Consider the following 22,951-nt stretch of genomic DNA (forward strand, 5'->3'; position numbering starts at 1 on the left):
GAATGGAGAAGGTGGATCAGACTCGGCAACGGTTGCTCGAGTGAGATGTGCATGGAAGAAGTTTCGGGAACTGAGTGGTGTGCTGATGAGGAGGAGAGTGTCGCTGAAGCTGAAGGGAAAGGTGTATGCTGCATGTGTGAGAAGTGTTATGATTTATGGGAGCGAGACATGGGTAATGAACGTAGAGCAGCAACGAAGGCTGGAAAGGGTGGAAATGCGAATGGTTCGATGGATGTGCGGAGTATCGTTGAGAGAGAGGAAGACAAATGATGAATTGCGAAAGATGATGGTAATATTGCCTGTGATTGATGCTGTGAAGAGGAACAGGCTGAGATGGTTTGGTCATGTGTTGAGGAAGGATGAAAGTGACTGGTTGAGAAGAGTGATGGAAATTGATGTAGAAGGAAGTAGAGGACGGGGAAGACCGAGAAAGACTCGGCTAAAGATGGTGGAAGAAGAAATGCGGGCAAGGGGGTTAACAAGGAGAGATGCAGAAAATAGGGCAAAATGGAGAAGATTGTCATGGGGACCGCAAGGCTAACCCCCGCTCTAGCAGGGAAAATGGCCTTAAAATGCATGTTGTTGTTGTTGTGTGTCTGTTCATTCATGTTCCTGGAACAATCCTTCCCACCAATTAGTTGGACAGTACACCCGACTCCACACACAACTTCACCCTGATGAAAAATCTTACAGCCGCCATGTTGGTTTTCACTGCTATGTGAAGCCAAAGATGCCTCAGAGCTGTCATATTCACGATCACCATGCACGTCCCATCCATTTTGCCTTCATTGTAAAACTACCAAAGTGACAGTTAAAAGGATTTTGAGCCGATAAGTTTCACGGGCATTGTGAAGATCGGCCTCAGCGATCGAGAAAGTGGTCTGTCAACTTGGTCTGTCAACTGTCAACTGGAGTTCCACAAGGCAGTGTTCTGGGCCCTGTGCTTTTTCTGGTCTTCATCAATGATCTCTCTGACTCTTTTGAAAATCCTCTGTATCTCTTTGCTGATGACTCTACTCTCTGTCGCTCCATTCTTCATCCCTCAGATCGGCAGTCTGCTGCCTCCTCACTCTCTGCAGACCTGGACAAAATCACAGACTGGGCAAACAAGTGGAACATGTCTTTCAATCCTGACAAATCTCACACTCTTACGATGTCTCTCCGAAAAGACCGACTGGACAACCCTCCCATCCACTTTCTGAATAATCCTCTCCAAGAAGTTCTGTCACTCAAGCTTTTGGGTCTCACTATCTGCCATGATCTTTCCTGGGAAAACCACATTTCAAATCTGGCCTCCAAAGCCAGTCGCCGACTGGGCATCCTCCGTCGTGCAAAGTCCTTCCTTGGCACACCTGAGCTCCTCACCACATACAAGGCTTTCATCCGCAGCTCAATGGAATACTGCTCTCCCCTCTAGGCTGGTGCTCCTGCCTCACACCTAGCTCGTCTTCACGCTGTTGAAACCAAAGCATTCAGAATCATTGGAATCTCCCACGATGAAGCTAACTCCAAGGGCCTCTCACTCACTCACCACAGGCAGGTTGGTGGTCTTTCCATCTTCTACCGACTCCTCTCTGGCCTTGCCCCCCCAGCTCTCTCTGGGCTCTGTCCCGCAAATATTCCTACAGGTCGCACAAGATCTGCCTGCAACCCTCTTATGGTCAAACTGCCAAAATCAAGACTCTCTGCTCACCTTCACTCCTTCATTCCTCTCTTCTCCCGCCTCTGGAACAAACTCCCTCACTCTCTTCAATCCCACTCCACCCTCCAGGTCTTTAAAACTGCTGTTCACCACCATCTCTTATCTTCCCCCATCCAAAACCTTGATCTTTTCTACCCCCGCTAATTTCACCCCAATTCCACTTTTTTGAAATACCAACTTCTGTCCTGGAAGTCCTTGGTGTCCTTGTGTTTTTACTTCTCCCTCCACCCCCCCCCCCCCCTTCCCACGCCTCCTCCCCCCAAGCCCTCTCCCTTCCACACATCTCCCTGCTCTCAAATGTTGTGTTTGTGTGCTTCCCCTTCTCTCCCCATCTTGTTTTCCACTCCCTCTTTTTGTGTGTTTTGTTTGTCTGGTTGATTTGTTTGTGAAGTAAATGTTAGCTCTTTCACGAGCCTCGATTCAGTATACAAAAAAAAAAAAAAAACATTAAAAAAAAAAACTTATGCACCACCTAAATGACAGTGTGGCATTCTCAAGCAGATATTCAACCCGTGTCATGAGAAATTTCACTAAGGTCATTATTTACTTTTAACCATGTGTGTATGCACAGCAGGAAGAATATAATTGGTTTCGGGTCATTTATTGTCACATATCCTTTCCGCATATCTCGTGGGATTGTGAGTTGGACAAGCGACCATGACCAGCCATGACCTGCACATGGACACATACCTTTTCTGCATTTCGCATGGGATCGTGAGTTGGACGGGGGACTGTGATTGGTGGGGAGGTTCTCTTAAGACTTGGAATGGGCAGAGGATTGACACCATAGAGGTGGGAGAAGGAAGGCGGGCATTTTGGGTGGGAGGTGGAGGTTGACGACTTGGAGATTGTGATGGGGTGGGGCAGTTGAGGACTTGAAGTCACATTTTACATTATGTAGAATTTCCACGGGACCCTGCTAGAACAGAATATTAAGAGTGGATACTTTAAACCATGAATGGAAAACCCACGGTTGGTCAGGGATGTGTGTATACCGACATAAGCAAGTGGAGTCAAGTCTAGAGTAAAATCAAACAAAGACCTTTGGCAAGCAGATTTTTTTTTTTAAGTCCTGTGAAGATAGCACTCATTTCATCATCGCAACAAAAATAATCTCCAAGTTGTAGAACACAACTTAGGGAAATTTAAAATCACTTGCTGTCACCTGATGATAAAAATCGTCATCATTATATTTTTCTTCATCCATCTTCTTTTCACCATTCCCAGTCTGTAAAACACAGAACAAACCATTCCGTTTGAGTCAGAGCTTCTTGCCTGATTTCTGATCAACAATAATGTTTGGAAATGAAAAATAATATTGGAATAAGTAAACTGCAAAGATCAGGTCTTGGTGTGTTGACACAATGGATAAACAAATGAAAGAAGGACCACCTTTAGAGGCCATTTTTTCCCCGCTGAGCAGGGATTGGCCTTTTTCGGGCACCGTGGTTCCCCTTTTTTGAAGCAATGCCCTTCCTGCCGCCAACCCTATTAGTCGCCTCTTGCGACACATAGGGAATTACCAGTGAACTGGTACTCAATTTGCCGACCTCGGAAGGATGACAGGCTGAGTCAACCCCCCTGGAATTAACTCAGCGATCGACCAGGATTCAAACCCAGGATCCTAGGATCCCAAGCCGCACCCGAACCGCTAAGCCAACACCAAGATAAACAAATGGAAAAGAAATAACTGCACCTTTTAAAAATGCCATCTTCAAAAGGTTCAAAAGGTTTACCTTCAAGAACATGTACAACTAGAACGACACTCGCTAGAACGACACCTCCACCAGGCGAAAGTTTACTTTTCGTAACAACTTTTTTTTTTACTTTTTTTTTTTTACAGAAACAGTTTAATCTAATCCGCTTCTTCTTTTCACCTGATATACACATCCACAAAGTCTTGTCATAATCCGTCCACAACATTTTGAGACATCGTGCTATACAGTCGGACCTCGACATTCGCGGTCCCAACATTCACAGACCACGCGTATTCAAGGTTCATAACACGTGACATGCTTCGACATTCATGCTTCACATATTTGTTTAAAAAGTAATTCTATTTTGTTTTGTTTTTTTACACATCAGGACTGGTCTCCAATATCCACTGAACAAAATGAACCACCTTTAGAGGCCATTTTTCCCTGCAAAGCAGGGGTTGGCCTTTTTTGAAGCGATGTTTTATGGCCGGATGCCCTTCCTGTCGCCAACCCTGTTAGTTGCTTCTTGCCACACACAGGGAATAATTACCAGTGAACTGGTTCCACTGCCGTCGATCCACTGCCGTCTCCACTGCCGTCGATATTAATTCAGGCTGGGAATTCTTCCACAGAAACCTGCTCCCGCTTATGCACAGATTCATCCCATCTCTTCTTCAATTAGCTTACCCATCCTCCCACCCTTGGTACTCTGAATGCTGCGGTAAGGCAATTGCTTTAGAACAACTTGAGTTCTCCTTCTGGAAGGCAAATCCAACTGAAGACCTCAGATCATTCCACAAATCCTGCAACAAGCGTGTGTCTACTCTCAGAAAAGCCAGAAAACAACATCTGTCCAATCTCACGAATGAGCTTTCAAACTTGTCATGCTCCTCTAAAACCTAGTGGTACCTGGTCAAGGCTTGCACCCTCTGCCCGCTCTGTTTTTTCCCCCCTCAGGTTTCTGCAAGATGCACGAGGTCCACCAACAACCTCCTCCGAGTGAAACAGACAGGTTGAAGTCAATAAGTTATATACGATATATTATTATTACGATATAGTTATATATGATACTATTATACGAGGGGCAGTCAATAAGTAACCTTAAAATATTTTTCACAATTTGTTTATTGCATGTACGTGTGTAACAACTGTATATTTTTCAACATAATCTCCATTGCGTTCAATGCATTTTTTCCAGCGCTTTACTAAGGCCTGGATTCCTCGAAAGAAAATATATATATTTTGGCTGCTTGTGTGGCCATTCGTGCACACCGCTTGGACCTCTTTGTCGGATCGGAAAGTGGTTCCACCAAGCGCCTCTTTAAGTGGCCCAAAGATGTGGTAATCCTTAGGGGCGAGGTCTGGCGAGTAGGGTGGTTGAGGAAGACACTCAAAATGCAGGTCCCCGATTGTTGCAGCTGTAGAGCGGGCAGTATGGGGCCGAGCATTGTCATGCTGCAGCAAAACACCGGTAGTGAGTAGTCCACGATGTTGTGACCGATTGCTGGTTTCAGATGATGCACTGGTGACTGTGGTCCCTCTGGGCATGTAATGCTCCACAAGTGGGCCTCGGCTATCCCAGAAGAGCGTCAGCATCACTTTTCCAGCGCACAGATGTGTGCAGAAGTTTTTGTGCTTCGGTGAAGTTGAATGGCGCCACTCTTTGCTTGCCCTTGTGGAAGTGTAAAATTTATCTATGAATCGAGTGATTTATATGAGCCACAACCTGTCAAAATCATGTGTTTAGAACCTATTCACCTCGTGTGCAAGTTTTTTATGACTTCCATCAAGGAGTTAAAATTTGTCTCCAGTAGGTGAATTATCGCTGGCACCCTGACCAAATTTATTTGCTCGGGAAAGTATAACAGAGGCAACGTTAGACCACCTCTTGTCATAGTTCTGTAGAAAACCACAGAATGGTAAAATAATTTTTTGTATAGTTTTAATTATTTCTTTATGACTAAGCATGATATATGGTGCTCTGAAATATAGTATTAGTATTAGATTGGGTCTTCCCAAATGATAAATAATTCTGTACAATATCGAATAATGATTCAGAAAATCTTGTTGCATTGTTTTATAATACACTCAAATATAGATATAAAATGTTTTTGTACTGAGTTCAATAAATAGGTTGGAGAAAGATATTAATTTGAAAGATATTGTTTTCAAGGCAAATAATGATACATCTGGCACCAGGTTGTCTGACTGGCACCAGGTTGTCTGAAGTAAATTAGCATTCAAAAAAAGTTAATTACAAATTCCATTGTTTGGTAAAACTAATTTCCATCAATGCTTATTTGCCATTTGCTCGGCAAACTTGTTTTCATTGTGGCTGTGGTATCGGCTCAGTATGGAGTAGGTAACGAACATTGTTTGATAGTGAAATGCAAATACTTGTAAATTATTTGGCAGGGTGGAGGGGTGTGTTCCCTCCCACTTCTGGAAGTGGATGCTTTGCTTTTGCGTTAACCTGTGGGGGATGGGTTCCACATGTCATCCCACTTGCTCTTCATATACAAGTTAATCTTATAACTAGGTTTTGAAAAAAATTGCGTATGGAACTATAAAAATTGTGTGCAGTCTTGGGTTTTACAAAAACAAGACTAGGCAACAATTCAGAAATAAATAAATACCTGTAATTCATACAGTTTCATACAGGTTTGCTTCAGCAGGGTAGCTATCTCTGGCATTTTGAGTTAAAAAACAAGACGTTCTCAGTAAATCTTTCCAAAAGCAATAATTTAAACACTCTGAATGAATGAATCCAAATGAATGAGTTGAGAAAAAATGACATATATATATATATATAGGAGGAGGGAGACATATATATATATATATATATAAATATATATATATATATATTGTTGCAGTTTTGAGAACCCCTCACTTGTAAATACTTGTAAATAATTCTTGTAAATAATTCTCTTCATTTAATAAGGTCGCACCCATATTTAGTCCACAAGCAACACGTAGGACACCACAGGACATTCGTTATTTCCTTAATATGTGTTTCAGATAAGGCTGTGTTCCCAATAGTTGAATCTGCGTTGTATTAATTAAATAAGATAGGTCCTTTTCAATTCCATTCATTTTGCGGCTTGACTCTCTCCAAATTGTGGTACATGCCTTCCCAGCAGCGTTCGCTGCCTAAGCGCCGCCATTACGCACGCGGTCAAGCTTGGAGAAGAAGGGGGCGGAGCGCCCAGAACGAGGCGTGGCCCTGTTAGGGGCGGAGCCGGTGAGCCCTCGCTAACCAACCAGGGCTGAGGTGAGCTCACCGGTGGGCGGAGTGCGAGAGTACGCGGCTTGATTTCAAAGCGCACTATATAAGCGCAAGCGCGGTGCCTTTACACAGGGAAGTACTGAGAGAGAGAAGTGCTGAGAGGAGGAGGTGCTAAGAGGAGAAGAGAGAGAGGGCACGCAGAAGAGAGAGACGTGGGGGTGCTCGCATTGCTGCAATAGGCTGAGGCCCTCTAGACCCCGACTGTTGCCGGTTGTTGAGCTCATTTGTACCAGATGCGCGAGGAATCATTAAGCGGCGCTGAACACCTGAGAAGCTGAGTAAGGAGGTTACGAGCAGAACACTGTGCATACGGACTTGCGAAGGACTACCCCCCCGCCATATGTAAGGTCCGATCGCGCGCCAGCGACACGCAAGCTGGATCCCATTCTTCAGCCTGGACCGGAGCCGGACCTCAACGCCTACCATCTGCCTGGACCTTCTCCTCCTAGCACTACCCTCCCGTGTAAGTCTGTTTGTTGTCCTGGGGTTAAGTAAGACTGTATAGATACACTTGCTCTGTGTCCTGCTTCTTCTTCTTCTTCTTTTTTTTTCTTTATTCTTTTTTTTTCTTGTATACTGAATCGAGGCTCGTGAAAGAGCTAACATTTATTTCACAAACAAATCAACCAGACAAACAAAATATATAAAAAGAGGGAGCGGAAGACAAGATGGGGAGAGAAGGGGAAGCACACAAACACAACATTTGAGAGCAGGGAGAAGTGTGGGAGGGAGAGGGCTTGGGGGGAGGAGGCATGGGAAGGGGGGGGGGGGGAGAGAGGTATAAAACACAAGGGGACCAAGGACTTCCAGGACAGAAGTTGGTATTTCAAAAAACAAAAGGGCAGGATTTTGGGTGAAATTTGCGGGGGTAGAAAAGATCAAGGTTTTGGATAGGGGAAGATAAGAGATGGTGGTGAACAGCTGTTTTAAAGACCTGGAGGGTGGAGTGGGATTGAAGAGAGTGAGGGAGTTTGTTCCAGAGGCGGGAGAAAAGAGGAATGAAGGAGTGAAGGTGAGCAGAGAGTCTTGATTTTGGCAGTTTAACCATAAGAGGGTTGCAGGCAGATCTTGTGCGACCTGTAGGAATATTTGCGGGACAGAGCCCAGAGAGAGCTGGGGGGGCAAGGCCAGAGAGGAGTCGGTAGAAGACGGAAAGACCACCAATGGTGAGTGAATGAAAGGCCCTTGGAGTTAGCTTCATCGCGGGAGATTCCAATGATTCTGAACGCTTTGGTTTCAACAGCGTGAAGACGAGCTAGGTGTGAGGCAGGAGCACCAGACCAGAGGGGAGAGCAGTATTCCATAGAGCTGCGGATGAAAGCCTTGTAGGTGGTGAGGAGCTCAGGTGTACCAAGGAAGGCCTTCGCACGACGGAGGATGCCAGTCGGCGCCTGGCTTTGGAGGCCAGATTTGAAATGTGGTTTTCCCAGGAAAGATCATGGCAAATAGTGAGACCCAAAAGCTTGAGTGACAGAACTTCTTGGAGAGGATTATTCAGAAAGTGGATGGGAGGGTTGTCCAGTTGGTCTTTTCGGAGAGACATCGTAAGAGTGTGAGATTTGTCAGGATTGAAAGACATGTTCCACTTGTTTGCCCAGTCTGTGATTTTGTCCAGGTCTGCAGAGAGTGAGGAGGCTGCAGACTGCCGATCTGAGGGAGGAGGAAAGGAGCGACAGAGAGTAGAGTCGTCAGCAAAGAGATTGAGAGGATTTTCGAGAGAGTCAGAGAGATCATTGATGAAGACCAGAAAAAGCACAGGGCCCAGAACACTGCCTTGGGGAACTCCAGCCTGAACAGGAAGAGGAGATGAGAGAAACCCATTCAGGGCCACACGTTGACTACGACTAGAGAGGAAGTCCGCCAGCCATGCGTGGAGATTTCCATGGACACCAAAGGAGGAGCGTTTGGTGAGCAGAGCGGGGTGCCAGACCGTATCGAAGGCACGTGAAATGTCAAGGGAGACAGCTCTAATTTCCTGTTTGGCGTTGAGGACCTCCATCCATTGTTGAGAAAGCAGAAGCAGCATGTCCAGAGTAGATTGACCAGGTCTGAAACCAAATTGATGGTCAGAGATCAAGCCATTGGAGAAGAGGAAAGATTTCATATCTGAAGCAATGATGGATTCCATGACTTTGCTGATAATTGGGAGAAGTCTGATTGGTCTGTAGTTGCTGGGATCTGTTTTTGCACCTTTTTTGTGCAAAGCGGTGTTGTCTGATTTCCAAGCAGATGGCAGATGACCTTGAGCAAAAGAGAGGGTGAAGAGAACAGAGAGAGGGAGTGAAAGAGCGGAAGAACATGATTTTAGGACCCGTGGGCTGATGCCGTCAGGACCAGTTGCAGAATCAGAGTCAAGGGTTGACAGAAACTTTTCCACCTTGTCAGGAGGAAAGGACACAGAGTCCAGGAGCAGCTGGGTACGACTGGGTACGGTGGGTACAGAGAGGGATGGGTTTGGGACACAAGATTTAGAGGCAAACACAGAGTTGAGGAATTCAGCTTTTTCACGTGCGGAGTCAGCCGTGTAGCCGTTTGAGGTGAGGGAGGGGAAACAAACACCAGAAACAGATTTGACCAGACGCCACCAGGATTTGGAAGAGGGAGACAGATAAGAGAGTTCGGTCTTGAGAACGGAGAGATATTGTTTCCTGGCTCTCCTGAGGGTGGACACGGGCTTTGTGAAAGGAAATGAGATTTCCTTCCGTTGGATTTGCTTTCCAGGAGACGAAAGCAAGTTGTTTCTGGGCAACAGCCTCACCACAAGATTCCGTGTACCATGGACGGGAGGAAGGGTATGACAACTGAAGACGAGATGGGATAAATCTGTGCATGAGAGAGAGCAATTTACTTTGAAAGAATTCCCAGGATGAGTTGATGTCAGAGGCGGTAGAGATGGGAGACCAGTCCAGATGATTGATGGCTGCTTGAAGACCGTGCCAGTTGGCCTGAGTGAAATGCCAGACTCGTCGACGCTGAGGAGGCTCTCTGAGAATGGTCAGAGAGATGTCCACTTTAACAAGCACATGATCAGATGAGCCGATTGGAGCAGAAGAAGAGCAGCCCTTCCCCCCCTTCCCATGCCTCCTCCCCCCGGGCCCTCTCCCTTCCACACATCTCCCTGCTCTCGGATGTTGTGTTTGTGTGCTTCCCCTTTTCTCCCCATCTTGTCTTCCGCTCCCTCTTTTTGTGTATTTTGTTTGTCTGGTCGATTTGTTTGTGAAGTAAATGTTAGCTCTTTCACAAGCCTCGATTCAGTATACAAAAAAAAAAGAAAAAAAAAGCGGACATTTTCAGGGAATTTAGTCATAACCAAGTCCAGAAGAGAAGATGCTCCGTTGACTGAGATCCGGGTCGGGAAATTGACAGATTGTGTCAGTCCCAGTGAGTCGCAGAAGTCCTTTGCTGAAGAGCCATGGCTGGTGAGAGAGGTACCCACACCCAGCCAACTGGCATTGTGACAGTTGAAATCACCACATATGAGGAAGAGAGAGTTGGGATGGGTAGATAGAAGTTGGTCCATATTATCAGACAGCGAGATGTAGATGGAGTCATCACTGTTTGGTGGACGGTACAACACACATATGAACAAAAGGTGGGAGCGAAGGGGATGCCGTATCCAAAGGTATTCCTGGGGGTGAGGTGGAGAGAGGGCAGTGGAGGGCGAGTGAGGAAGAGAGTTTTTTATAAAGATAGCAACCCCACATCCAGGACGAGGCTCAGGTCTATCATACCAGAGGAGGGAGTAACCTGGGAGAGATACCAAGGAATCAGAGACATCATGAAGGTGGAAAGTTTCTGTTGAGCAGATCACATCTGGTTTGTCAGAAGCAACCTATATGGAGAATGTATGGAGTTCTTGTACATTCTTCCCCTCCGTTTGCTCTTTGGGTTTTTGTGTAGATTTAAATAAACCCTTATTTGTTCTTCCCTTTACTCTGGTTTCCTCTATTCGATTGTTTGCGTCCTTTCCCAATTGAGTACCTGTGGCACGATTGCGGAACCGCTCAGGATCGGGTTAGTCTTTTCTTAATGGCTCGGGCTTCGGATTGCTAAACCGCTCGGCAATTTCCATCTTGTCCGCGGTCCGAGCGGGAGTTATCTCCCTGCTTTGCGGTCGGATTGGCACTCAGGTATTTGGGACTCCATTGACCAATCACCCTGGCCAATCTCGACCGGAAAGGAGCGTTATCATTTCCAGGATCGGGGGACGGCCAGCTTAAAAGACAAGGGGATAAACCCCCCCCCGCCCCCCCTTGGTAAGGGGAGCGCCGACCCCCGAATCCGCAACAATTTGTGTCTAGGAGTGGGATTGGACCCGAACCAAATTTTTTTTATACGATCTAAAAAAAAAAAAAAAAAATTGGTCAAAATTACGAGCGCGGCCAAAATTTTTATGTAACATCCAAATTATAGTCGTGCCATGGATACCCAAGGCGATCGGATGCCGGTGGGGGGAAATGAGGAGATAGAGGAGGAATTAGCGTCAACCCAGGACTCCAGGGAAGAAGTGGGAGTAATGGAGGAGGAAAGCTGCTTCCTGTTTCCTGTTTGACATGCTGCTTCTGCTGTCTCAACAATGGATGGAGGTCTTCAATGCCAAACAGGAAATTAGAGCTGCCTCCCTCGACATATCACGTGCCTTCGATACGGTCTGGCACCCCGCTCTGCTCACCAAACTCTCCTGCTTTGGTATCCATGGAAATCTCCACGCATGGCTGGCGGACTTCCTCTCTAGTCGTCGTCAACGTGTGGCCCTGAATGGGTTTCTCTCATCTCCTCTTCCTGTTCAGGCTGGAGTTCCCCAAGGCAGTGTTCTGGGCCCTGTGCTTTTTCTGGTCTTCATCAATGATCTCTCTGACTCTCTTGAAAATCCTCTCTATCTCTTTGCTGATGACTCCACTCTCTGCCGCTCCATTCCTCATCCCTCAGATTGGCAGTCTGCAGCCTCCTCTCTCTCTGCAGACCTGGACAAAATCACAGACTGGGCAAACAAGTGGAACATGTCTTTCAATCCTGACAAATCTCACACTCATACGATGTCTCTCCGAAAAGACCAACCGGACAACCCTCCCATCTACTTTCTGAATAATCCTCTCCAAGAAGTTCTGTCACTCAAGCTTTTGGGTCTCACTATCTGCCATGATCTTTCCTGGGAAAACCACATTTCCAAGCTGGCCTCCAAAGCCAGTCGCCGACTGGGCATCCTCCGTCGTGCGAAGTCCTTCCTTGGCACACCTGAGCTCCTCACCACATACAAGGCTTTCATCCGCAGCTCAATGGAGTACTGCTCTCCCCTCTGGGCTGGTGCTCCTGCCTCACACCTAGCTCGTCTTCACGCTGTTGAAACCAAAGCATTCAGAATCATTGGAATCTCCCGCGATGACGCTATCTCCGAGGGCCTTTCACTTACTCACCACAGGCAGGTTTGGTGGTCTTTCCGTCTTCTACCGACTCCTCTCCGGCCTTGCTCCCCCAGCTCTCTCTGGGCTCTGTCCCCCAAATATTCCTACAGGTCGCACAAGATCTGCCTGCAACCCTCTTATGGTTAAACGGCCAAAATCAAGACTCTCTGCTCACCTTCACTCCTTCATTCCTCTTTTCTCCCGCCTCTGGAACAAACTCCCTCACTCTCTTCAATCCCACTCCTCCCTCCAGGTCTTTAAGACGGCTGTTCACCACCATCTCTTATCTTCCCCAATCCAAAACCTTGATCTTTTCTACCCCCGCTAATTTCACCCCAAATCCACTTTTTGAGGTGCCGACTTCTTTCCTGGAAGTCCTTGGTGTCCTTGCGTTTTATACCTATCCTGACTCCCCCCAGGTCCTCTCCCTCCCACACATCTCCCGATGTCCCTGCTCTCAAATGTTGTGTTTGTGTGCTTCCTACCCTTCTCTCCCCATCTTGTCGACCGCTCCCCTTTTTATATACTTTGTTTGCTTGTTTGTTTGATTTGTTTGTTTGATAAATGTTAGCTCTTTCACGAGCCTCGACACTGTGTACCAAAAAAAAAAAAAAAAAAGCGAAGAAGGTGCGGCAGTGGGGGTTGCAGGCGCAAAAAATGGCGGCGCCTCGCACATGGTCGCGGCAGCCGTGGTGCAAATGGACTGGGGCCTATTGATGGTGCAGATGAGGGCCTTTATGGTCAAGACCTGGAAAAGAACAGGGAGCGATTGGAAAACAAATTGGACACCCAAAGTGATAAGTCCACTAGGGAAATAAAAGGGTTGAGGAATGAATTGGGAGGTCAAATTGGGGAATTGAGAAATGACATGGGAAACCAAATGGGGGAATTGAGAAATGACATGGGAGGTTAAATTGAGGGGTTAGACAGCAAATTGGGAGGATTAGAAGACAAATTAGGGGACCAATTGGAGGACATAAATGGCCAAGCCCGGGAAGTGAACGAGGGGCTAGCGTGGGGGCAAGCCCGGTATGAGACGAGGGAAGTTGAGAGGGAGGTTGACCGCAGGTTGAGCGAGGAAGTCGCATTTGTGCACGACGAGGTAGCGCGGGTGTGGACGGCTTTTGAGGGTGTGGACATAGCGTCGCATAGCGCGGGTGTGGACGGGTGTGGACGGCTTGAGGAGCACGGGAAAAGCGAAGTGGAGCAAAGCGCAGACATGTGGACGGGTGTAGAAATCGCGACCCGGGGTATAGAGAAGCCGGCGACCGCCGAAGTAGAAAATTTGCTTTTATTAGCGCCAGCGGTTGTCGGGCCTAACAAGGAAAAATAAATTAAAGAAAAAGAAATGATCGAACAAATAGTGGAAATTGGAGAGACCGCAGACTTAGAAAAGCACTCGCGGGAGGAAGAAATGGAATGCATGCAAAGTCTGTATTCGCATTGTGATGCCGTGCTTAACCCCAATGAAAGTTTGCAGGTTCGTGTGAAGAAGAGGATCCCGAAGGTTAGCCGGGCTGTATATGGCACGAAAAGATTTTTTGGGAAACTGTTTCGCGCCAAAAGAATTTTCGCGCGCTTGGGATTCCAGCGTAACCCGGGCGTTTGTGGGAGGTCCGTGGTGCGCTGTGTGAGTGGAAATGGCGCACGTGAAACAAAAAAGTGTGCGTCGAAGAGTGAGTGTGTTACAGAGTGTGAAAGTGAGGATGAATGCACATCGGAGTGTATGTGTGAGGGTGAGAGTGACACGGAGAGTGAGTTGGTTGTGGCGAGTGAGAAAGAATGCACACCTGGAATGGATGAGGAGCATGTGCGAGAATGCACACCTGAGTTGGTTGTGGAGCGCGTGATTGGGTGTGCGATAGGGGATTGCACACCCGTGGGTAGGTGTGCGCTGATCGGGTGTGCAAGAGAGTGCACACCCGTGAGTGTTACGGAGTCCGTAATGGGGGAGAGGTGTGCAACCGAGGAGTGGAGTGTAACAGAGAGTGCGGTGATAGAGTGCAGGGAATGTATTGGTTGTATGAGAGGCGTTGGAGCGCCGAGATGTACGAGTGTAGAAAGGAACGCGTGGTGTGAGAATGCAATCCGAGCATCGACGTTGACCGGGGCAGCGGTTAGGCCGACGTTTAGCCGACGCGAGCTCTCGGTCCGTGACGGGCTTTGTGTGCTGCGGGGGCCGGCCGGGATCGTAGCCGTGTCGCTCCTGCACGGAGCGCCGTGCACGATTCGGGCCGGGCTCCGACCTGCACGGTCGGTGCCGCTTTGTTAGGCAAAGTGGGCAGCCCGGTTCGAGGGGAAGGAGAAGGGTGCGGAGCCTCGCCCCCTTGTGGTGGCGGCGCTCCGGCCGCGCAAGGCTGGGCCACCGCACATGGGAGCGAAAGGCCCTGCGTAGGGATGGTGCTTGGAGCCTTGGCCCGACCAAACCTCCTCCCCTGAATCCGAATGCCGGACGGACCCAACCTGTAGGAGACAGACCACCCGTATGCATTGCTCGGCTTTTCGAAGCCGCGCTTTGATAATGTAATGATGCCCCGAGAGGCTCAGTATAGTGGACAATTGGTGATAGTGGTAGTGATGGCGAATGGTATACGGTGTAGAGGGATGGTAGATCTACCATCCCTCACATCGTACCCTTGGGCACATGAGCTATAGTTTATGGGGTTTTGGCTGTACAAACTAGCCCGGGAGGGTTAGGATAATGATTAGGGATCTAGGAAATGACCATAGGTAACTGTAGATTTAAGTTGCGACATTATACCTGTAGTGGGGACGTAGGTAGATTAGATGGATAATAATGACGTGGGATGTGCATAGTGTAAGGGATGACTGGGAAGCACGAGTAATAGAAGGGCAGTAGTTAGATTAGATGATGCTATGTGTTTGTAGTGAGAGTGATGAAATGAGGAATTGAACGAGAGTATTTGTGGTGAGCATGATGAATGGCATTGCGTTGAGTGGATTGACTTGCAAGGTGTGCAAGTGGAGAAGTACAGGTGTATGGAGAATGGATGTGTGGAATAGATGGTATGGAATGGATGGTGTGGAGTGAGTAGTGTGGAATTCACCGCAGGCAGGTTGGTGGTCTTTCCGTCTTCTACCGACTCCTCTCCGGCCTTGCTCCCCCAGCTCTCTCTGGGCTCTATCCCCCAAATATTCCTACAGGTCGCACAGGATCTGCCTGCAACCCTCTTATGGTTAAACGGCCAAAATCAAGACTCTCTGCTCACCTTCACTCCTTCATTCCTCTTTTCTCCCGCCTCTGGAACAAACTCCCTCACTCTCTTCAATCCCACTCCTCCCTCCAGGTCTTTAAAACGGCTGTTCACCACTATCACTTATCTTCCCCAATCCAAAACCTTGATCTTTTCTACCCCCGCTAATTTCACCCCAAATCCACTTTTTTGAGGTGCCGACTTCTTTCCTGGAAGTCCTTGGTGTCCTTGCGTTTTATACCTATCCTGCCTCCCCCCAGGCCCTCTCCCTCCCACACATCTCCCGATGTCCCTGCTCTCAAATGTTGTGTTTGTGTGCTTCCTCCCCTTCTCTCCCCATCTTGTCGACCGCTCCCCTTTTTATATAATTTGTTTGCTTGTTTGTTTGATTTGTTTGTTTGATAAATGTTCGCTCTTTCACGAGCCTCGACTCTGTATACAAAAAAAACAAAAAAAAAAAAAAAAACAAATATGTGGAGTGGAGTATATGGTGCGAAGGAGTGGATGGGGAAAGGATGGACACCTTCACGAATACCCGGGGAGGGTAGTTTAAAAGTAGGTAGAGGGAGTAGGTAAATTGTGGTTGGATATTGACATCTGTGGTGCGAGAGTAGCAGAGTACTGCTGTGATTGGTGCATGAGTAAAGTGGAATGGCTGGGCGTGTGGCCTGTTAGTGAGAAAGATTAAATGGGCACTCCGTCACTGTTAGTCTGTCGGCCAGGTGAGGCTGCAGGTAGGCTCTGGGAGCCAGTTAGTGTTCAATGGGGCCCGAGGATCCGGAGGACAGACCCGGGTAGCCCGACGCCAGAGAGGGCGGTATTGGGGTGGGAGAGCCAGAGGGCCTTCCCCAGGTTAGGGTGAGGAGCAGGTAAGCTCGGGTGGCGACGTACAGTGGCGGAGGTGTACAAGTGAAGGGACCTGCTGGTGAGCCACACGACCCAGCCCCGAAATTGTGCAAGCGCACAGGGGGAAAGAATCGGGGGAGTGAGACCCCAAATTTGGTGAGCGCCACAATATGTTCAATGGGATTTGGTTTTTAGAACCGCATAGAGTAAAGTGGCCAATGGTTTGGCAGGGAAAGACCCCGGGTAGTGTAAAGTGTGTTAATGTCATTTAGAAGGTAGTTAGGAGAAAATCTCTTCGCGCCATCCACATCCACTCACCCAAGGTGACAGTACTCCACACCATGTTTTTGCAGATGTTTGGGAATGGTAAGGCGCATCATGACGTGGGGGTGACATTGTGTTTGTGATTCCATCTCTTCCTCCTTAGGAGGGATTGATGATGAATTTGGAACTAGAGGGAGATATGGGGGACGAGACAGTAGAGACAAATTTGTAAATGGTGTAAATACGGGGAGGGGCAAGGGGTAGTGTAGGTGACATGGGGGGTGACGAACGGTAGGGACGAGCTTTCTCAGCTCGCTCTCCGCGCTCTCCATGTTGCATTATCTTGTATTAATGTGTACCCTTGCGCTCTTGCCCGCTGCCTTGCTTGTCCTCCTTCCCCCACTCATGGACTTGTTTTTTTTGGGCCTGGGGGGAGTGCACAGGCGACTGCAGTTGTGTGCCCGCACCTCCACTGCCTCCGGCCAGCAATGGTACACCACTTATGGACCACACGTTCTGTGGCATAGCACCACATATGGACCCCACGTTTTGGGGCCTGGCACCTCTGCTGGGGACCGGCCACTGTGGCCAGCGGTATCTGGTTGCGGACCACTGTTCTCAAAGTGGCATCCATGCCATGCAGGTGGACCACCGGAGTTGGGCCTGCTGGCCATAAATAAAGAGCAGACACATGCTTATTATAAATAAGCATGCTTATTATAAATAGGCAGCAAACATGAAGATCAAGATCAACCAGAACCAGCGGCCCAGCAGAAAGACATCCCATCATCATTGCTTATTATTTTAAAATGTGTTTTGTGCATTTTTTGGTGATGGTGCTTTATGGTGCTTTTGGTGCATTTTTATGATTGATGCATGTGGGTGCTTGTGGTATGGTGTATCAGTGCAGTGCAGTGTGGTAATGAGTTTCCTCTTATCAAAAGTTCTGCTTTTGTCTCCCAAAAGACAGGTCCTGGATTCAACTTGCAAATAATAAAAATAGTAGTCTTGTAAATAATGCTCCCCACCGGCTTTATGTGTAGTTTTGAGAATAATTCCGCAATTTGGTTAGTCTGTGGGCATAAGTCTGTTAGGTAGAATGCAACGCAGCAGGCGGGACATATTTAGTGTTAAAACTGTCGCACTCAGGGTGAAGTTAAAAGTAGAGGGTAACCACACCTAAGTGCCACACTAAGTTAAAGTTGTTTCGGCCCGGGCCTGGAGGAAAGGAGGGTGTAGTGTTGCGGTTTTGAGAACCCCTCACTTGTAAATACTTGTAAATAATTCTTGTAAATAATTCTCTTCATTTAATAAGGTCGCACCCATAGTTAGTCCACAAGCAACACGTCGGACACCATAGGACTTTAGTTATTTCCTTAATATGTGTTTCAGATAAGGCTGTGTTCCCAAAAGTTGAATCTGCGTTGTATTAATTAAATAAGATAGGTCCTTTTCAATTCCCCCCCCCCCCCCCCCCCCGAGCTGATCAGAGCTAAGTGGTCGATAAACCACCCATTATATTTTCTTCCTGTGTCCGTGTTATAATTCTGGTGTGAAGGATCCTTTAGGAACTTAGTTTTACCGTCGGGTTTTCTTGTTATCGGCATTTCTTTTAATAAATCCTTTCATTATTTTCTGTACATTTATAAACCGGTTTTTGTTTGAGTTTTATTTCCGCAGGTTTGAGACTGCCCGGCGGGATCGCTCAGATAAGAACTTCAGCCTCCTCCTCTTCTTTCTTCCTCCCGCACATATATAGTGAAATCCGCATTTGGGCATCGCCTTCGGAGTTTAAAAGCTTGCTTTGGCTATCCGTGACTAACCCGGTATTAACCGAGGGGAGTCACGCGACAATATTAACAGGAAATTATAGGAAATCAACACCTCTCAGTCGAATCCACGGATATGTCTCGTGTTCTTATATTTTCGTGAGTCTGATTTATATTCAGGAATGGAACAATGATGGTTAACCATTTAAAATTGCCATTCTTTCGTCTGAATGCTGAAAATTATGTTTAAAAGACTATTTGAATGATGGATTTCGTGCTAGTAATGGCAAGTTAAGTGCACCGCGAGCAGAACTGAGTCATTGAAAATACACACAGCGCATGCACAAAAGGACTAATTTTGTATTTATACGTCATTTCGAAAATCACGTGTTAAATAAACATCGTGCTTTCAAGGATCCAGCCATTATATTACAGATCTACACAACTCTATTGAACACATTATTCAAGGCTTCCTCTGTTTCTATTACATTTCATCATTCGTATTGTTCTCATATTTTTCTGTATTTTTTTTTATTAGGGATAGTATTTTTTTTCCTCACACTTCCCTCCAGGACTTCAGGCAGGCAGTGCACCGCCACCTCGTGTCACCTCCCATCCTGATCTATGAACTTTATTAACCCCCCCATTAACCCTTCATAAGCCAACCCTCTGACTTGCTGATTTCAGTGTTCTCTCCCTTTCTCCCTTTCGTCCCTTCTCCTACTCCTCCTCCTCCTCCTCCCTCTACTCCTCATTTATCCGCTTACTGTTTTGCTCTCCCATGAGCCTCACTTGTGTACATACAAAAAATATATAAAAACCCAATGAAAAGTCAAGGCAGCAGAACCTCAGTTTGCCTTTCGGGCAAATTCCCATATACAGTGGTACCTCGGCTTACGAGTGCCCCAACGTACGAGTTTTTCGAGATACGAGCCGTCGCTCGGGCGGTTTGTTGCTTTGGGATACGAGCCGAGATCCGATGTACGAGCTCAAAAAATTTATTTTTTTGAATTTTCCGGTTGTGGCTTCCGGTTCCGGTCACGCAGTTATCTTGCCGTGAAAGCATCTCTGCCGTGTATCGCTGCTGTTTTGTTTGTGAAAGTGGTTTTTTCTGTAAAATTTCGCGTTTTCAACCATGGGTCCGAAGAAAGTGAGTGCCAAGGGTGGGCCTGAGAGGAAGAAGAGGATGATGAGTTTGGATACGAAACACGCAATCGTCGAACAACATGAGCGAGGTATGCGTGTTGTCGACTTGGCGAGGCAGTACGATCGTACTACTTCGACGATATGTACGATTTTGAAGCAGAAGGAGTCGATAAAGGCTATAACGCCAGCCAAGGGCGTTACGACCATTTCAAAGCAACGGACCTCTGTCCATGAAGAGATGGAGAAGTTGTTGTTTGTGTGGTTGACGGAAAAGCAGCTCGCAGGAGATACCATGACCGAGAGCATCATTTGTGAGAAGGCACGAGACATTTACAGGGATTTGGTGCAGCAGACGGCGGGAACATCAACGGACGAGGCATCGGAAGAGTCATTCAAAGCCAGTCGGGGATGGTTTGATAATTTTAAGAAGAGGACCGGCATTCACTCCGTCGTCAGGCATGGTGAGGCAGCAAGCTCGGATGTGAAGGCAGCCGAAGAGTTTATTATAACTTTTGCCGAACTGATAAAAGCGGAAGGATACATCCCCCAGCAAATCTTCAACTGTGACGAGACAGGGCTCTTCTGGAAAAAGATGCCGAGGAGGACGTATATAACGGCAGAGGAGAAGAGCATGCCAGGCCACAAACCCATGAAGGATCGGTTAACCCTTGCACTGTGTGCGAATGCGAGTGGCGACTGCAAGATTAAGCCGCTACTGGTATATCACTCTGAAAACCCCAGAGCGTTTAAGTCTCATAAGATCCTTAAAGAAAAACTGCAGGTTATGTGGAGAGCAAACGCAAAGGCGTGGGTTACCAGGCAGTTATTTGTGGAGTGGGTAAACCTGGTCATTGGTCCTGGCATCAAGAAGTACCTTTTGGAGAATAAGCTACCCCTGCAAGCCCTTCTCGTCCTTGACAATGCTCCCGCACACCCACCAAACCTCGTAGACGACATCCTTGAAGAATTTGCATTCATTAAGGTCCGCTACCTTCCACCCAACACCACCCCTATCCTGCAGCCCATGGACCAGCAGGTGATTTCCAATTTCAAAAAGCTCTTCACCAAGCACCTGTTCCGGCGCTGCTTTGAGGTTACGGAGAGCACAAACCTCACCCTTCGAGAGTTCTGGAAGGATCACTACAATATCGTGGCCTGCCTCAGAATTATCGACATGGCCTGGCAGGGTGTTACAAGGAGGACCTTAAACTCTGCATGGAAGAAGCTGTGGCCTGAGGTTGTGTCCGAAAGTGTTAGTGCTACTGAGGAAGTGTTAGTGGTGGAGGAGATTGTGTCCCTCGGAAGGTCCATGGGCCTGCAAGTGGATGAAGACGACGTTAACGACCTCGTCGAGAAACACAATGAGGAACTGACAACGGAGGAATTAAAGGAGCTACAGCAGCAGCAGAATACGGAGGTTTTGCAGGAACTAAACGCGGAGGAGCCAGAGGCGGAGGAGGTTATCGCAACATGTGAGATAAAGGAAATGTTGGGAATGTGGGAGAAAATTTCAGAATTTGTTCAAAAGAAACACCCTGAAAAAGTTGCAACAGGTCGTGCGTTGGCGCTGTGTAACGACACTTGCCTCACTCATTTCCGAAAAATTTTGAAAGGGAGGAAGAAACAAACCTCGTTGGACAGGTTTTTAGTGAAACGCCCGGCAAGTGAAAGCGAGGACAGTGTGGCGAAAAAGGCAAAAGGTATCTCCTCCACCTCTGCCAGCATCTTCGTCTGATCTTCAAGGTAAATACATACAGTACACTTAATAAAACCAGTTTATTTCTTTACATTCTCTTGTATTATGTACAGTATATACGAGGTCGTGCTTGTTTATACATTATTTGTTATTTATAAAGTACATTTTTGTTATTTAAAAGCACCTAACAAAAAATATTGGTGTTTTTTTTTTGAGGCTGGAACGGATTAATAGCATTTCAATGCATTTGAATGGGAAAATTTGCTTTGACTTACGAGCGATTTGGCTTACGAGCTCCGTCACGGAACGGATTAAACTCGTAAGCCGAGGTACCACTGTACTGTATACTGCGGCCTCTCACAAAATCAGAGATACATTGAAGAGGCAAAGTAAATCGAAAAATAAAAGTGTTATCGGTGCAAAATATAAATAAAACAGCAAAATTATTCACATTTGCAGGGAAAACAGTTCTTCAGCCAGTAAATCGAATGCATTCCACATGTATAATTACTTTTTTAATTTAAACAACATTACCTCATCACCTAATCTTGCAACCTGGGTACGTGTGATCAGCCGACGCATTTCACCAAGCGCCAAGTGTACACGAGAAAGGATAGGACGAGAATCCTGGGTTGAAATTGAGGGAGAAGGAAATAAAGGGATATGGAATCAGTCAAACAAATTTGGATATGGATATGGATTAGTAAATAATTAATTATCCAACTCATTCATAATTAATAAAGATGAACTTGATATTGAGATAACAAAATCAATCTGCGATTGATAAGTGGAAAACAACCGGAAGAATAAAAATGTGAAAACATTTATAACGAGAACGACATTCAGTAGAGAGCATACCTCCGCCTGGTTGGCAATATCACTCAATGGTGAAGAATCACTTTAAAAATTCAAACTAGCTGGATCCGGATCCGGATCTTCACCAAAATTGAATTGATTCTTCCTCGTCAGACTCACAACCTGTCCGACAAGTTTCGTCAAAATCCATCCATAACTTTTTGAGATATCCTGCTATGTATCGTTTTTGGCCCCATCTCCCAATGGTGAAGAATCACTGAAAGAATTATAGTAGCCGAATCCGGATCTTCACCGAAATCGAATCATTTCGTCCTTGTCACATACGCTACATCTCTGCCAAATTTCGTCCAAATCCGTCGACAACTTTTTAAGATATTTTGTTCACAAACGGACAGACAGACAAACCTCCATCCACCATTGGTGGCAGACGTAACACTGGCGAGGTATTGGCAGTTGTATACATCAAAATTCATGCCCGGAGGGCAGTTGTAAATTTACTAAAATATTTTCATCATCTTTATTATTTAAAACAGTTAAATCCTGCAGAAGGCCGACAGCAAATTTAAGAACTAAAGACTATTTTTGCAATCGAGCATCCACATAAAAATGGAGGCAATTGGAGGCCAATTAGAATTGGTAATGGTGACCCCACCTTGAGCACTCCACATCCCACAACTCTCCTGCTCTTCCCACTACTCTTGTTTACTCATCCTCATACCCAGTTTTCCCTCTCTCGACACTTATATTTTTAGTATTCTACCTCAACCTCGACTCCATCACTCCCTTCCTATAAATACTTCATCTTGCGCTCACACTCTCTCACACCTTCTCCTCCCCCCTCTCCCTCCCCAACTGTAGCAGGAAGTTGACAATTTTAGTTGACCTAAAAATGTGATATGTTGCTAGGATATTATCAAGATAACTATAAATAAATAAACAAACAGAGTTATAAATGACTAAACAAACTAAACGGCACTTGGTAGAGAGCATACGATTTCTCCCCTCCACCACACTGAACAGTTTACGTTTGTATCCCACTAATAGGCCGGATTTGGATTCAGACCTCAACCAAAATCGAATTGCTCGTTGTTGCTGCCCAACCAACGCATCCA

General features: G+C 46.7%; 1 protein-coding gene across 1 annotated transcript in view; it reads right to left on the bottom strand.

Annotated features, from left to right (window-relative positions):
• The window catches only part of AATF (apoptosis antagonizing transcription factor), a 40,686-nt gene extending 18,064 nt beyond the window's left edge, over positions 1-22,622 (bottom strand). The window contains exons 1-2 of the mRNA XM_078783849.1: positions 21,558-22,622; positions 2,868-2,930 (exon numbers count right to left, since the gene is read on the bottom strand). Of these exons, the coding sequence (XP_078639975.1) occupies positions 2,868-2,930; positions 21,558-21,605 (111 nt within the window). The 5' untranslated portion in view covers positions 21,606-22,622. The remainder of the gene's footprint in view (positions 1-2,867; positions 2,931-21,557) is intronic.
• Positions 22,623-22,951: the final 329 nt, after the last annotated feature.

Source organism: Myxine glutinosa, chromosome 8 (assembly GCF_964187855.1).
Source record: "Myxine glutinosa chromosome 8, kmMyxGlut1.1, whole genome shotgun sequence".
NCBI classification, from domain to species: Eukaryota; Metazoa; Chordata; class Myxini; order Myxiniformes; family Myxinidae; genus Myxine; species Myxine glutinosa.